Source organism: Solea solea, chromosome 13 (genome assembly GCF_958295425.1).
Source record: "Solea solea chromosome 13, fSolSol10.1, whole genome shotgun sequence".
Lineage (NCBI taxonomy): Eukaryota > Metazoa > Chordata > Actinopteri > Pleuronectiformes > Soleidae > Solea > Solea solea.
In genome coordinates, this window is record NC_081146.1 from 1,839,668 (window position 1) to 1,854,164 (window position 14,497).

At 40.8% G+C, this 14,497-nt stretch overlaps 2 protein-coding genes across 2 annotated transcripts in view; both read left to right on the forward strand.

The window, feature by feature from the left end:
• The first annotated feature begins 514 nt into the window (after nt 1-514).
• Nucleotides 515-6,365, forward strand: trim35-28 (tripartite motif containing 35-28). Its single transcript, XM_058648662.1, has 6 exons — nt 515-1,151; nt 1,668-1,763; nt 2,641-2,871; nt 2,972-2,994; nt 3,813-3,931; nt 4,770-6,365. Exons 1-6 carry the CDS (start codon nt 744-746, stop codon nt 5,303-5,305), a joined length of 1,413 nt encoding a protein of 470 aa, XP_058504645.1. The 5' UTR covers nt 515-743; the 3' UTR covers nt 5,306-6,365.
• Nucleotides 6,366-7,511: 1,146 nt separating this feature from the next.
• Nucleotides 7,512-14,497, forward strand: part of megf8 (multiple EGF-like-domains 8) — a 34,855-nt gene continuing 27,869 nt past the window's right edge. Inside the window, 6 exon segments of the mRNA XM_058647108.1 lie at nt 7,512-7,938; nt 9,280-9,469; nt 11,344-11,507; nt 11,596-11,805; nt 13,138-13,318; nt 13,526-13,614. Of these exon segments, the coding sequence (XP_058503091.1) occupies nt 7,915-7,938; nt 9,280-9,469; nt 11,344-11,507; nt 11,596-11,805; nt 13,138-13,318; nt 13,526-13,614 (858 nt within the window). The 5' untranslated portion in view covers nt 7,512-7,914.

The window sequence follows — 14,497 nt, forward strand, 5'->3', positions numbered from 1 at the left end:
CACAATTGGACAATGGATTACCTACGGCCCGCCCACCACTGTGCCAGGTGATGGAATAGAAACAGAATATAAGACTAAATGTAATATTGCAATATTTTTATAGTAGTAATAAGACATTGGGTTGTAATCATTGCTTTATTAAATGTATATGAAATGACATATATTTAAGCTGTTTTAATCACAATTATCCTTGTCATTATTTGCTAAATTTTCAATTTAATTCTGTTTTTGTGCATCATAAATATGATTTTATTGACATTATATTTTAAAACAAACACTTTTACTTTGCAATTCTGTCTAATATCATAATGAATATCTATCTATCTATGATAGTTCTTTTTCCACTATGTCGGCCCCGCTTGACCAGACTAGAAGCTCATTGGCCCCCCCAGGTCATTTGAGTTTGACACCCCTGGGGATAAAAAAAAGGGGAGGCTCTATCAATAGGAGGCGTGTCGTGAGCTCGCTGTGCCACTAGAGGGCGGTGTTGTGTAATATAATCCCTGGCGGAGTTTGCTGCCTGTCATCAAAACCCGGAAAGAGAGGATAAGTTGTTGCGCACAATGGTGTCACTACTCTGACAGATGTTACACTTCACCCGGGACTGTTTCTTCACTTTTCTTAGCGAAACCTCGACGTAACGCTCACAAACAGCGCGTCAACGTGTTGGTTTAAATTAAGTCAAAAACGAAAGTTAAACAAGTGAGTAGGCCCCGCGGAGCCTCGGCTGAGAGACGGACAACATGGAGGACGAGGACATGTCGCAGGAGCCTCTGCAGCAGGAGCTCAGCTGTCCTGTGTGTGCGCGGTTCTTTGAGGACCCGTACCTGCTGCCCTGCAGCCACAGCTTCTGTAAGGAGTGCCTCGACAAGACCTCGCAGCGCCAACGGAAGTGTCCCGTGTGCCGCGCGGAGTTCAAGGAAGAAGGCGCCGTCCCCAATCGGGCGCTCAGCAACGCCAGCGAGGTTTACCGCAGACAGTTAGACTGGTGGCGGGGGTACGAGCGTCCGGGAGCGGACATCTGCAGGATCCACCTGAAGCCGCTGGAGCTGTTCTGTGAGAAGGACGAGGAGCCGGTGTGCGTGGACTGTGTCATTCAGCACCAAACACACACGCTGTGGCCACTGAGGACGGCAACGTCGCTCTGTCAGGTAACTTTAAGAACTAATACAATAATAATAATAATATTAGTGAAAGGACATTAACTTCAGTGCCGGCCGAAGCCTTTATGGGGCCCTAAGCCGAATTAGATTTTGGGGGGGGCCCAAAGTCCACTGTCGTGTAGCCCTACTTGAAACAATGTCTGATATTGCTTTCCCACAAATGAGTATAAATACCACATTAAAATGACACTTGTTAAGAACTGAAGATTCTGTTGTGTTGATGTTGTAGGTCTTTTTGTGACATGGACCCAAAACCACAAGTTGTGTAGGCGTAGAATACAGCTTCTTAAAAGGGAATGTTTTGTGGTTTCAAAGAAATCATTAAAACTGAATAGTTTTTGTTGGTGTAAATGGACAACACAAGTAGTCTGACTAACAAATTGTCAGATTTATTGTCAGTTGTATGCATGCAATGAACATACTCTATTCAGGCTACCCCACTGTTAACTAACAAACAACTGCCCAGCTTTTGGTGACCTAATGCTCTGCTCTCTCACCCTACAGAAGCAGCTCACTGACAAAGTTGACATTCTTGAAAGGAAGAAGGAATCATACAAGAAAATGACACACAAACTCAGCAGCACAGTGGAATACATCAAGGTAAAGTTAACTGATGCGTTTCATGGTCTTCTAATCTAATGTCACATTAATCTATGTCTCCTCACTTCCGTCAGACAAGAGTTCCCCACATTCAACATGTCTTTTTGTTAAAGCTGCAGTGCGAAACCTTGACGAGTTCTGAAGAATCATCCAGACACATGCTGATGTTTGCCTCTGAGATCTCGCTCAAATAACCAGTTGCTAGATCGAAAACACTGCAATACCGACAAACCCAGAGTCATATGGAGCTGCTTAAATAATAGGGATGGTCATAATATCGCAAACTCGGGTAACACTTTATATTAGGGAACACATATTCACCATTAACTACCTGCTTACTAACATATGTAAGTAGCATACTAGCCCTTTATTAGTCATAATTAAGCACATCCTAACACCTTATTCTACCTCTATTACCACATGAATTAAGATTTTTCCTAAAAAAGGTGTTAAAAAAGTGTTACCCAACCTTTTGGATTGTATTGGATTTTACATTTTTATCTATCCAATATCTGATCCAGTGATTTTGACCAGTATCAGACCAACACCCTATTCATTAGCATTGTATGAACTTATGTAGCAACAGATATTCATTTATAATTAAACATTAATGCACTGCACTGCTTTTAAGACACAAGATTAGAACAGTGTTTTCCAAACTTTTTATATGGTGACCCGATTTTAGAGCAAAATTGTGCATAATATAGCATTTCTTCTGAATATTTTTACTGCCTTTACTGTAACACCTTGATTTTAGATCATAATAGTGATGATAATATTGGGGGGTGTTTATGAAAAACCTTTGAAGAGCTCTGCTTTTGTGTGGACGAGGTCTTAAGTACAGTGTATGTTGGCTTTCCTCTCTGATTTAACGCAGCATCAAGCTCAGCAAGCAGAGAATCAGATTAAGGCGGAGTTTCAGAGGCTCCGCGAATTCCTCAACAAAGAAGAACTTCTGCGTTTGAAAGCTGTGGCTACTGAGGGAGAGCAGAAGATCGCTGACACTGAGAAGCTGAACGCCAGAACAAAGGCACACATTGTGGCTCTGACTGAGCTCATTGACAACGTGAAGAAGGAGCAGGGCAATGAGGAGCTGACCTTCCTGCTGGTGATGGAAGACAGCTTGACTGTCCAGTAATACCATTTTAATTTGTCTCTGAATGAGTGCGTTTTTTTTTACTTATCAATATCACTTTTTTGTGTTTCAGAATTTCAAGAATTTAAAAAACAAGTAAGTAACTGCATGACATGCTGTTGCAACCCCATGTACAGTATGTGTGCAGTATAAAAGTCTAATCATTAATAAATGCAAAGTGGAGTGATGTCCACTTATTCAGTATTTAGAACATACTTGTGCAGTACTTGTTCAGTATGTGCGGAAGTTGCACTTTTAATGATATAATTTCAGGGTCAGACTCGTGCTGTACACACTGGTGCTCAACCCAAATCCTCCCACCTTAACCAAAGTCTTTATGGACAAATCAGACTTGAGACCTGTATTCAGTGATGGGTCCATTTGTTTTCCTCCTTCTTTCTTCTTTTAGCTCACCATCCGATCGGGCTCTTTAAAAGAAATATGACCCACTTAATGTCAGGCATGAGGAGTTTTAAAACTGTTGGTGCATCAGTACGTCAATACTTGGGATGTTCTGCTGCAAGTCAGTCAAGTGCAGTTAATCCATTTAAATCCACATTTGTCCACTGTGAAGTTTGGAAGAATTGGGGGGTAACTCCCAATTTCAAACTCCGATGTAAATTGAACTCAGCATGAGGGTTGACTGTCTTCACCATTTCCCAGGCAGCAGCAGTTGAATGGGTCAGGGACAGGTACAGCAGCTGATTGGCTCATTCATATGTCACATTTCTACCAATATCTATCATTTTTTTATCCGTACGCCATCAAAGTCTGCACTGTACACACTTGTGAGTCACGGTCAGTTACACCAGACAGATGTGCATATCTAGTCAGACATTTTTCATAAAGTGCTTTTCATTGATGTACAGCAAAAAATTCTGTTAAGTTCTAACGCGTTGCCATTTCTGCTCTAGAGCTCAGTGGATGCATGAAGACCCTCGACTCCCTGAAGACTCGCTTTTGAACATGGCCAGCCATGTTGGTTCTTTGAGCTTCAAAATCTGGAAGGATATGCAATCCCACGTCAAATACTGTGAGTTAATTTCTCACGAGGAGTTGGGGGGTTTATGAGGCATGGTAAGATCTCTATATGTGTGACTCCCAGTCCTTGTATTTCATATTGACTCCATTAATAGTGCCCATTAAAATAGCACTGGATACTTAAGCATAAATTGAAAATTTGATTTTAAAGTAATAGTTCAGGAGTGGGGTCATCATGAGGTACTTAAACATAATAAGTGATTTATATACAGCTGCGAATGCTGTCAAGGGTGACATCAGGAAAAACACATTTAATCCAACGGATTACATTTTCTGAGTAAAATCTCTGCCAGAATATTTTTCTGCTTCATCTCGTTGCAAAGTGGCCTTTTCTGACTGGAAACCACTCACTCTCCCAAACCAAAGTCCATAGAGAAAAGCAGCCATTGGCATGGCACACAGGTGTTGTTGATGACTAATGAAATGTGTCGTTTGTTTGGTGTTTGATGTTCTTCATGTAGATGTACCTCACCAACAGTGTGTACACAAACTTACCAGATGAGCTAAATGATACAGCAGTGGAGGAGAGGGTCTTGTGTCCATGTGAACTTAAAAGGTTGAGTTAAATACACGAGATTCAGGTCAGGAACCATAGTTTCTAGGGAAACAATGTTGTCTAATGGTAAGAAAAGGTGGCAAACATATTCTTAATAGACTTGGTACACTTAAGCCAGCATAGATACAGCAAAGACTGTTGTTTTTCACTGAGTGTGTGCCTAGTTGTCAGCAGAGGGAGCACACTGTTCATAGCTAGGTGTACATACACTATATACGAGGCTCACTATTAAAGTGTGTACTATGACATTGTTGCGTCTCATGCTCTGTGACAGATCCAGTGGTGCTGGACCCGAGCACAGCCTGTCCGTGGCTGTCACTGAGCGATGACCTGACCAGTATGAAGGAGAGCTCAGAGCGGCTGACCAGCCCAGACAACCCAGAGCGCTTTGATCCCTGTGTCTTTGTCCTGGGCGCCGAAGGTTACACCTCTGGAAAACACAAATGGGACGTTGCCGTTGGTGACAGCACCAAGTGGATTGTGGGAGTCTGTAAAGAGTCCCTGGCTCGCAAAAAGAAGTTCACGGTGTCTACGACCCGTGGTGTGTGGTCCATATGCCTCAGCAAAGGGATGTACTACGCCTTAACCCCCGAGCGTACAGAGCTACAGGTGCAGCCGTGTCCCAAAAAGATCCGCATCAGGTTAAACATAGATAAGGGAGAAGTGTCGTTTTGGGATGGAGAAAACGAAAAACATCTCATCACTTTTACACACAAATTTAATGAGAAGATGTTTCCCATTTTTGGGCCCGGGCTCGGTCGTGAACCTATGATTCTGCTGCCAGGGAAAATGGCTGTGCACACATCATGATGGGCCAGCAGTGGAGTGGTGGTTGTGAAAATAGGAATATCCCTTTTAAATAATAAGCCTTTTAAAAACAGGATAAACTTAGCAGCTCTTGTCCTCATGTCGTCCTTCACAACATCCACCAAAAAGTCTGTGGTCTTTTTCATCCTTTCTCCAATATAATCACTGTCCCTCTTCTGCACATGGCCAAACCACCTCAGCCTGAGCTGTCCCTCCAATATGCTCCTTTTTAATCCTGACGCTCCTGGTCACTCCCAAACAAAATCTCCGTATCTTCCACTCTGCCTCCTCTCGCAATTCCAGAGTCACAGAAATGAATGAATGAGCTCACTGATGTAGGCGGCCGTGAGCTCATTCATTCATTTCCTGTGTGCGGTTTAAGATTAAGAGGTAACAATGTTGTTGACTTAAGAAGGTTTGATTTATCAATGGCTATTTGTTTTTCGCTGTCGTGTCTTTACTTCATACAACCATATTTAGATGATATTATTGAAAGTAAGAGAAGTTGAAGACAAAGTAAGTATACTTATTGTTTTATGTGCAATCATCTGATATGAATTTTTTTCCCGCCATTTTGCACTACCATGTTTTTACAGTACAAACTAAATGTCCTTTGAGCTTTGATGCTAACTGAAGTAGCATCTCCAACACACTTGGAAGGGAATGATGAGGTGAGGGATATTCAGCAGCAACCTTTAAAAATCCTTAATAACTACAACTGGAGCACTACATGTGTTTCAGAGTCTTACAGTAATGTATCTTGAATACATACAGTACATACATACAGGAGTCATATTTCAATATTGAATGATATTTGTGCTTTTCACTGCTTTTAGATGCTTTTGTTGCTTGTCTCCAAACAGTGTAGCCCTCTGTACTGACTCATTGGTTGTATAATAATTGTGTAGATTATTGCTCGTCCCTCACCACAGTGCATGTGTAAGTGCATCCAGGATGTTGTCATTTTCAGCAGGGCACAACAACACTTTGAAGGATGACATCCTTATTATGAACTGCTTTTAATCACGAAACTTAACATACTTCATTAAATCTGAAAGAAATATGTGTTGTGTCATTTATAAGACCCACATAAAAAAAGACAAGCCACACCTGTTTTTTGTGAGTGGAAAGTTTCAATTTCACTGCCACGACTAAACTTCTTTGAGTTTGTAATTCCCATCTTTCACATTTTACATTTGTGTTTTTTATATTCTTTCCTCTTCCAGGATGGATTAAGGGGTCCCTGAGGCCCAAGCCTCTGCGCTTCTATCCCAATATTTGAATGGGGCCCAAATCCAAAAAACACTGGTTATGTTATGTGATATATCTTAATAGGGCCCCTCAATCATATACCATGGTTTATGTTGTTCACCCCTTATTTATGAAAGGGGCCCCTCAGCCAAATAACATTGGTTATTATGTTATTATGGCTATGTTATATTTGATGTCTTGATGTGGCCCTGGCTAATAATGTTTATTATTAGTTAATAATGATTATTGACTAATAATGATTATTATGTTATGTTACTAATAATGATTATTATTAGCCTGGTGTTGCCTGACAAAGAGCATATTTAGCTTATGTTGAGACTTAACAGGGAGAATTTGTGAGATTCCTAATATGACAACCAAATATTTTTTTACTGCTGACTTATGCAGTTCATTCATACAGTGCATCAGTGTGCAGCACGTTTTTAATACCAACGTGCAACGGAATGTCTTGCCTTGCATCACCAGACTAGCAGAGAGCTGGGAATTGAGCCCACAACCTTTCAGTTGACAGACGTCTTGCAATATCACTGTTGACCACTTCCAAACAATGGAGAAGTTGCCAAGTATTCTGTGTGAATTTTGATATGAAAATAGTAATCTATCTCTCATAAGTACATATTTAATCAACACGTCAATGTCATGAGAATTAGAAGTGCCCAAGTCGTAAATATTTAATTGTTTCAATTGTTTTTTAGTAGTATTGGTCCATTAAATTGCACTGATTGAACTACTGAATGTTTGTTATTTGTTATGTTATTATTGTTGAAGTAAAACAGCATTACTTTTTGAATGACATGGGAATGTACTAGTTTATGTATTTGTGAAGGAAACGTACACAGGCCTGCTGTGGTTTGTGGTGTATCCAGATGTTTTGACTGTTGCTCCTCATCTCCGCTGGGTGTCAGTAGTGAGACATGCTGCTGTCTTTTGTATTGGCAACCACTGGTTACTGCTCACCAGCTCCGTAAACACTAACACAACGAGACGCTGTAAATGAAATGTATCGCATGACTCGTTTTCCCTGTGACTTGCAGCATTTTCTACTTCGCTAATGGCAGTGACATTGTACATAAGTGACTTGTATAATGTCATGATTATGGACTCCTGAACGAGTACTTTCTGCACACACTGACGATTGCGCATCTGGAGTTGGCTGCGACCGCTAGCTAGCGAACAAGCTAGCATAGCATAGCATAGCACTGAGCCGTGGACCCAGGCTGCGGTTCCATCCGAATTCGTCGCTACCAGCTAAGTTAGCTGTCAGGTCTGGGCTCTCGCTTATGACAGATCGGCTCATGCGGTGGCCAGCGACAAAGGAGTCGCCGAAAATGTAAATCACCATGAAGTCAAAGAGACGGGAACTGGTGAGTATGATAATGACGAGCCGGCTAACGGTATTGGGTTAGCTATGTTAGCAACCCCTTAGCGTTAGCTTTGTTATGATAGCCTGCGCAGAAGCCCGTGTTGTTGAAGGGCTAGTTGGTTTATTCTGTAACAGTTCGGCGCAAGCAGCACACATGTCAAACGCGTTGTTGTCGCACAGCGTTCTTTGCATTTGCCTCTGACCGTATATGTGTGAAAAGCATAGTTTCACGTCACGGTTATGTTTGTGAGGCTGATGCTACTGTACACAGTCGCTAACAGATGTTAGCTCCTCCATAAACTGTGTTTTTTATTTGCCCAGCTGCTGCCTCAGTGGAACATTATGAGCATAATGCGTTGCAGTTTTGTCCACATATCCTAGAAACTGCACGTGTCTGCCGTTACCAGTCAAACGTATACTGTAGGAGTAGGTACATTAAGTTATTGCTCTCTGCTTGTGATTGTTTTGTGTTTTAGATGCACACTGGGGGTTGTTACAGTTATACATATTGTTACTGAATGCCCCATAGGTTTACTGTACGTCTACGTACACGTGTGTACTAAAAGAACTACACAAGTATCATAATGGTATTGATGCTGTTGTGGTACATTGTATTCGCTGCATGTTTTGTTTAGGCATAACACTTCCTGTCACATTTATCTTGTCCAAAGTAACTGCGATTCACAATATTATTGCTCAAAGTAAAAGGCAGAGCCTGTCTGTAATTAACCCTCATTTAGTTTTATCTGTAAGAATTAGAAAAGCGTGCACAGATATGATTATGTTTAGTTTATTGGGATCCCCATCACTTAAGACAACAGCTATTCTTCTCTGGGTCCAAATTTAAAATGGAGTAAGCAATATAATACAATAATAAATAAATCCACATTAGACCACAACAATACAATTACAAAAGAAGCAGAAGGAAAATGATAGATTTGCACAAAGAAGAAAAGAAAATATGTAAAACATTGTTTTAAAAAAAATGTCACTGTCACAAATTGACAGAAGGATACTTTTTTAATTAAAATGGCTTGTTATACTAGCATGGGACAGCTGTATATAATAAGTCCCCCAAAAGTCAAAATAAAGATGACACTTTTGTGCTGGGGCTGCACAATCAAAAAACAACAATATTGAAATTTCCAAATCCAAATTAAAAGGCACTCCAGTTATTTGAAAGAGATACAGTTGGTGACAAGACAGTATTATGGTGGATTTCTTCTGCACTAAAAATATCTTGTGTGTGAAAATTACAGTGAAGTTTCAAGACAGACTGTACCAATGTTCAATCATATCCCAATCACCAAATAATCACAGGTTTTTGCCTCTCGTCCTTCAGGTGGTGCCAGTGATGGCCTCTCCCCTCCCTGTCTCGTTCATCCTGGTCTTTCTGCTGCTGGCTAAGTGGCCTGTGTGCCAGGCAGGAGACTGCAAGGGCCACAGGCAGGTAATGAAGGGACCACCAGGCTATGTTACAGATGGCCCTGGAAACTACTCTGTCAATGGGAACTGCGAATGGCTTATTAAAGGTATTGTTACTTTATTAAGGTATTGTGTTGGGCATGGGGAAATTGATAAAAAATGATAGTTACTGAGGCCACACGGTGGTGTAGTGGTTAGCACTCTCGCCTTGCAGCGAGAAGACCCGGGTTCGGGTTCGAGCCCCGGTTGGAACAAGGGCCTTTCTGCATGGAGTTTGCATGTTCTCCCCGTGTGTGCGTGGGTTCTCTCCGGGTTCTCCGGCTTCCTCCCACAGTCCAAAAAACATGCAATGTGGGGATAGGTAAATTGGACACTCTAAATTGACCATAGGAGCGAGTGTGAGAGCGAATGGTTGTTTGTCTCTATATGTGTGTGGCCCTGCGATGGACTGGCGAACTGTCCAGGGTGTACCCCGCCTATCGCCCGATATAGCTGAGATTGGCACGGCACCCCCCGCGACCCTCTGGTTGAGGATAAAGCGGTAGATGATGACTGACTGACTGATAGTTACTGACACATTTCACTGCTGCTTAAGACACTTGCTGAAAATATGGCTGCCGGCAAAGACACAATGCGTTGATCAAAGGTGTTAAACAAGCTGGACTTGTGGAGGGGAGGACTGAAGGACTGAGTCCCCCACATCTGGGGCTGTGAGATGGGAGCAGCTTCGAGAGAGAGGAAGCATTCCGAGAGAATGGGGAACGGGGATGAGGATAGAAGAATGGGTGTGTGAATAAGGAGAACTTTGAACTGCGATGGAGAATGTTGAAATGTGTTTGGAAGCTTTGGACTGCAGTGAAATATGGACATGCAGTTTCTAAATAGCTCACAAACCAAAATGATTCAGTTTGAATGATTTTGTTGTTATATGGAGCAAAGAAACCAGAAAATATTCACATTTAAAAAAAAAAATCAGAAAATGTATTAATTATTTAAAAAAATTTAACCGTTTAATTGACTATACAATTTGTTGGCGATTAATTTAGTAATGCAGCCCTAGAAAGATCTGAATAATGCAGTGTGGAGAAGGCACCATTTTAAGAGAGAGAGCTAGAGAGGTTTACTCAGGAAGAGTGGACCAAACCACCTGTTGGCTGAGGGAGAAGTCTCTTTGAGATTTACAGAGGTGGCTGCTAACAGGTGTGCAGTAAAATATCAAGTTATGGATACATTTCCATTTGCTTTTTTCTTAAAAAATGTGTTCAATCAAAAACAAAAGCAAGGCCTGGTTTCAGTTAATGGTAGAGATATAAGGATTTTTTTGTAGAGTATCAACACAATTGTCCATGTCTGTAAAAGAGAGTCTATATCTTTGTTTACAATTCCATCGTCTACATGGATGCAAAATTAAATGATCCAATTGTGGTGTGCTTACACATGCATCAAACGTTCACTCAGAACGGACTATTTTCACATGAGCAGTCTTGTCTAATTCTCCGCAAGTGGAAGCAAAAAAAGAAGATGATGATTCGCTTCCGTAGTAAACCAACATGTCTGCTCGTCCCCTCGTGTTCATTATCCTTTTGTGGAATGGAAATACAGCAGTGACAAAACGGAAACACGCCACATTTACATGGATCAGACACGTGATGACACCATTTTTGTGGTTTTTCCTCACTCGACGTGAGGGTGTAAGGATGGAGGGTGTCAGACTGGGGCTGTATAAATAAAATTGACTTCAGTTGATTGGATTGACTGTTAATATAAGCACTGATCTAAATGACAATCAGTATATACCAATACGGAATGAGATTTGTTTCCGAATGGGCTGTAGCAGAGTTTTTGGATTGGCATGTTTACATGTTTTATTTCGATCAGGCTTGTATTCCAGTTACTTGTGTTCATGTAAACATAGCTAGTTTCTGAGCAGGAGTGAGTACATTATGATAACACTGATATTTACATGTCTCATATCTTCCAGCTCCCAGCAACAGTCATCGCATAGTCTTGAACTTCACCTTCATGGACACAGAGTGCACCTATGATTACCTTTTTGTTTACGATGGTGACTCCTACCAGAGCCCTCTCCTTGCCAGTCTGAGTGGCAACACGCTGCCTCAACCTATTGAAGCCAAGTCTGGCAAGGTAACACATTTAAAACACGACCAGTGAGATGTTGAAGCTGTGACAAATTATTAAATTGTGTGCCTATAATTTATTGTCCTTGTTCCAGATGCTGCTTCATCTTTTCAGTGATGCTAACTACAACCGCTTGGGCTTCAATGCGACCTACACCTTCTCTTTGTGCCCTGGAGCCTGTAGTGGTCATGGCCGCTGTGACTCCTCGACATCGAAGTGCCAGTGCCATCAGGATTGGGGAGGAGCAGCTTGTACGACCCCTATGTGCTCTAAGGACTGTTTTGTGAATGGCCAATGTGACAAGGTACATGTAAGATCAGTCATCTCTTCCTACGCATCTTCTTCTCCTGCTTTTGCTTCTTATTCTTCTGTTTTTGCATCTCATGCTTTGGCTTCTTCTTATTCTTCTGTCTTTGCTTTTTTATTCTTCTGCTTTTGTTTCTTCTGCCTCTTCTTCTAATAATGATAATTAGTCGATATTAGTATCATTTTTATCAACACTCTGCTGCTGCTCACATAAACTACATAGTATTGCTATAAACATGTAATCATTGACTGTATAAACTTGTAACTTGATACAGTTGTTGTGTATCTGCTCCTGGTCTCTCTCTCTCTTCTGTCTCTACCTCATCTCCCTCTTGTCCTTTCTCTCCCCCCTTTCTGTCCCCCACCTCTCCTCTGTCCCCCATTTTCCTTTCACCCCAACCGGTCGAGGCAGATGACTGCACATCTCTGAGTCTGGTTCTGTCAGAGATTTCTTCTTCTGTTAAGAGGGAGTTTTTTCTCTCCACTGATGCCTAGTGTTTGCTCATTGTGTGAACTGTTGTGTTTCTCTGCTCTCCTTGATGTTGTCTATGTACAGAGACTTGAGATAATGTATGTTATGATTCGGCGCGATACAAATACAATTGAATTGAATTGAATAATTACAAGGCTGTACACTGAGAGGTGTAATTAGCTCTGAGCGATATACAACATAAATCAAATCAATATTTCTGTCAAGCTTAAAGGTTAGGCTGGGTGAAATTGCTGATAAATATAAATAATATCTGTACTTGTTTGTGCTTTTCAAAGGAGAGTGATAATGCACTGTAAATACACTCTAAAATAAAATATCTACTGTTTATGATCTGTATTACATGATCTTAAAATACAGTTATTACCTTTCATTTCAGATAATACCTGCTTTATTTGTTGGGTCTTTTAATGTTAAATGAAGGACATTTATGTGTGTGTGAAACAATGAAATTTGTCAAAACATTTCCATGTATTTTTTTAATCAATATATATAATATTCAAGTTATAATATTGATTGTATTTTACATCCATCTTCTACTGTTTGTGGGCACTGTGCTAATCTTGTATATTTTACAAATTTATAAAATATAATAAATATGAAATGGGACAACGTCATCACAGATACCTAATCACGATATGACGATATCCAAAACCTAAGACGATACTTTGTCACGAGACAGATATAATATTGATATATTGCCCAGCTCTAGGTGCATTGGTGCCCCGCACAGTTCAAGTTCTTTATCATAGTTCATCTCGTCCTCTTGTCATTCTTCTACATCGTAGTTCTTGTATAACTGACTTGACTCAGTCTCCACGTCTCTGTGTTTTGTTTCAGAAAGGAGAGCGCTGTCTGTGTAACTCAGGCTTCCTGGGTCACAGCTGCCAGCTTGGTCTCCATGACGACAATGGTGTTGGCCAGTGGTGGCGTGTAAGTGAAGGAAACGACTACACACGTCCTAGAACAGGTTCTGCTGGCGTGTATCTGTCCTCTACTGGAGCCATGTACTTATTTGGAGGTAATTTATTTTGAATAAATGCTAAGTGGCTGTAAACGACTCCTTCATTGTGTAGCACATTTATTACATTTTTACTTGCAACTTGATCACCTAAACACATTTCTACTTTGTTTAAGGTATGAACAGACATTAATAGTGCTGTTTCTTGTATTTGTTTCCTGGTTTTTGGATCATTAGTGACAATCTATGGTTCATCTTTTTCTGCAGGATTTGATCTCAACAGAGTTCTTGGTGACCTGATCAAATACAATTTCACCTCCAATCAATGGGAAAGCAGGTCTTATGGCCACTCTCCTGTAAGTGTGGTTGCGTACACACACACACACACACACACACACACACACACACACACACACACACACACACACACACACACACACTCTCTCTTTCCCTCACTCACGACAGTCACTCAATGCATTTTGCATTTTTACTGATTTGCGACCTGGATATGAGCCAAGGTTGCTGTAAAGGCCAGTTTCACAGTGGATGTGTGTGCACCTGCCGCTGAGCTTTTACATCTTGAGTTTGAAAACCATAAATAATTCTCACACATACTCTGAATACTCCCCTGTACTCACCTAAATACCTGGATTCATCCGTGTGAAGGTGCTCATCTGTTGTTGCTGCACATATTTCATGATAAAACTTTTAAAATTCTCTCATTAGTGAAGAAATGAGGTGCGTCACAGACACACTGTGAAACAGGCTTAACTTTACACTAGATAAACAATGAACCTGAGGTGTGATGGAGAATTATCAAAGGTGATAAAATGATTTATTGTAAGTAAAGAAGTATTCAAAAAGTTGTAATTCAAAGTATGTCATGAAGTTAAAGTATGGTTGTATGAGGTACATAGTCTGTGCTGACTTCAGTGGTACAGTGATTTAAACGACTCCTGTAAGGAAAACAGATTTTAGCCACTAAACAAAAGGCACACCTAGTAAAAATCTATGCTTGCTCACATCTGTATCTTTCGGAATATGTTTACAACTTTACCTCAGTGTTGGAAAGAGACTTTTCGCACCAAAGTCCACAGAGGAATAGTTTTTAGTGTTTTCAGCCAGCTTGAAGATGGGAGCTGCTAGGCCACTGCAGCTCCCACATTATTATTTATTATTATTTTAAATGGGGAATTGTTTGTTTTTATATAGCAATATTCTAGACTTGGTGCCCACTTT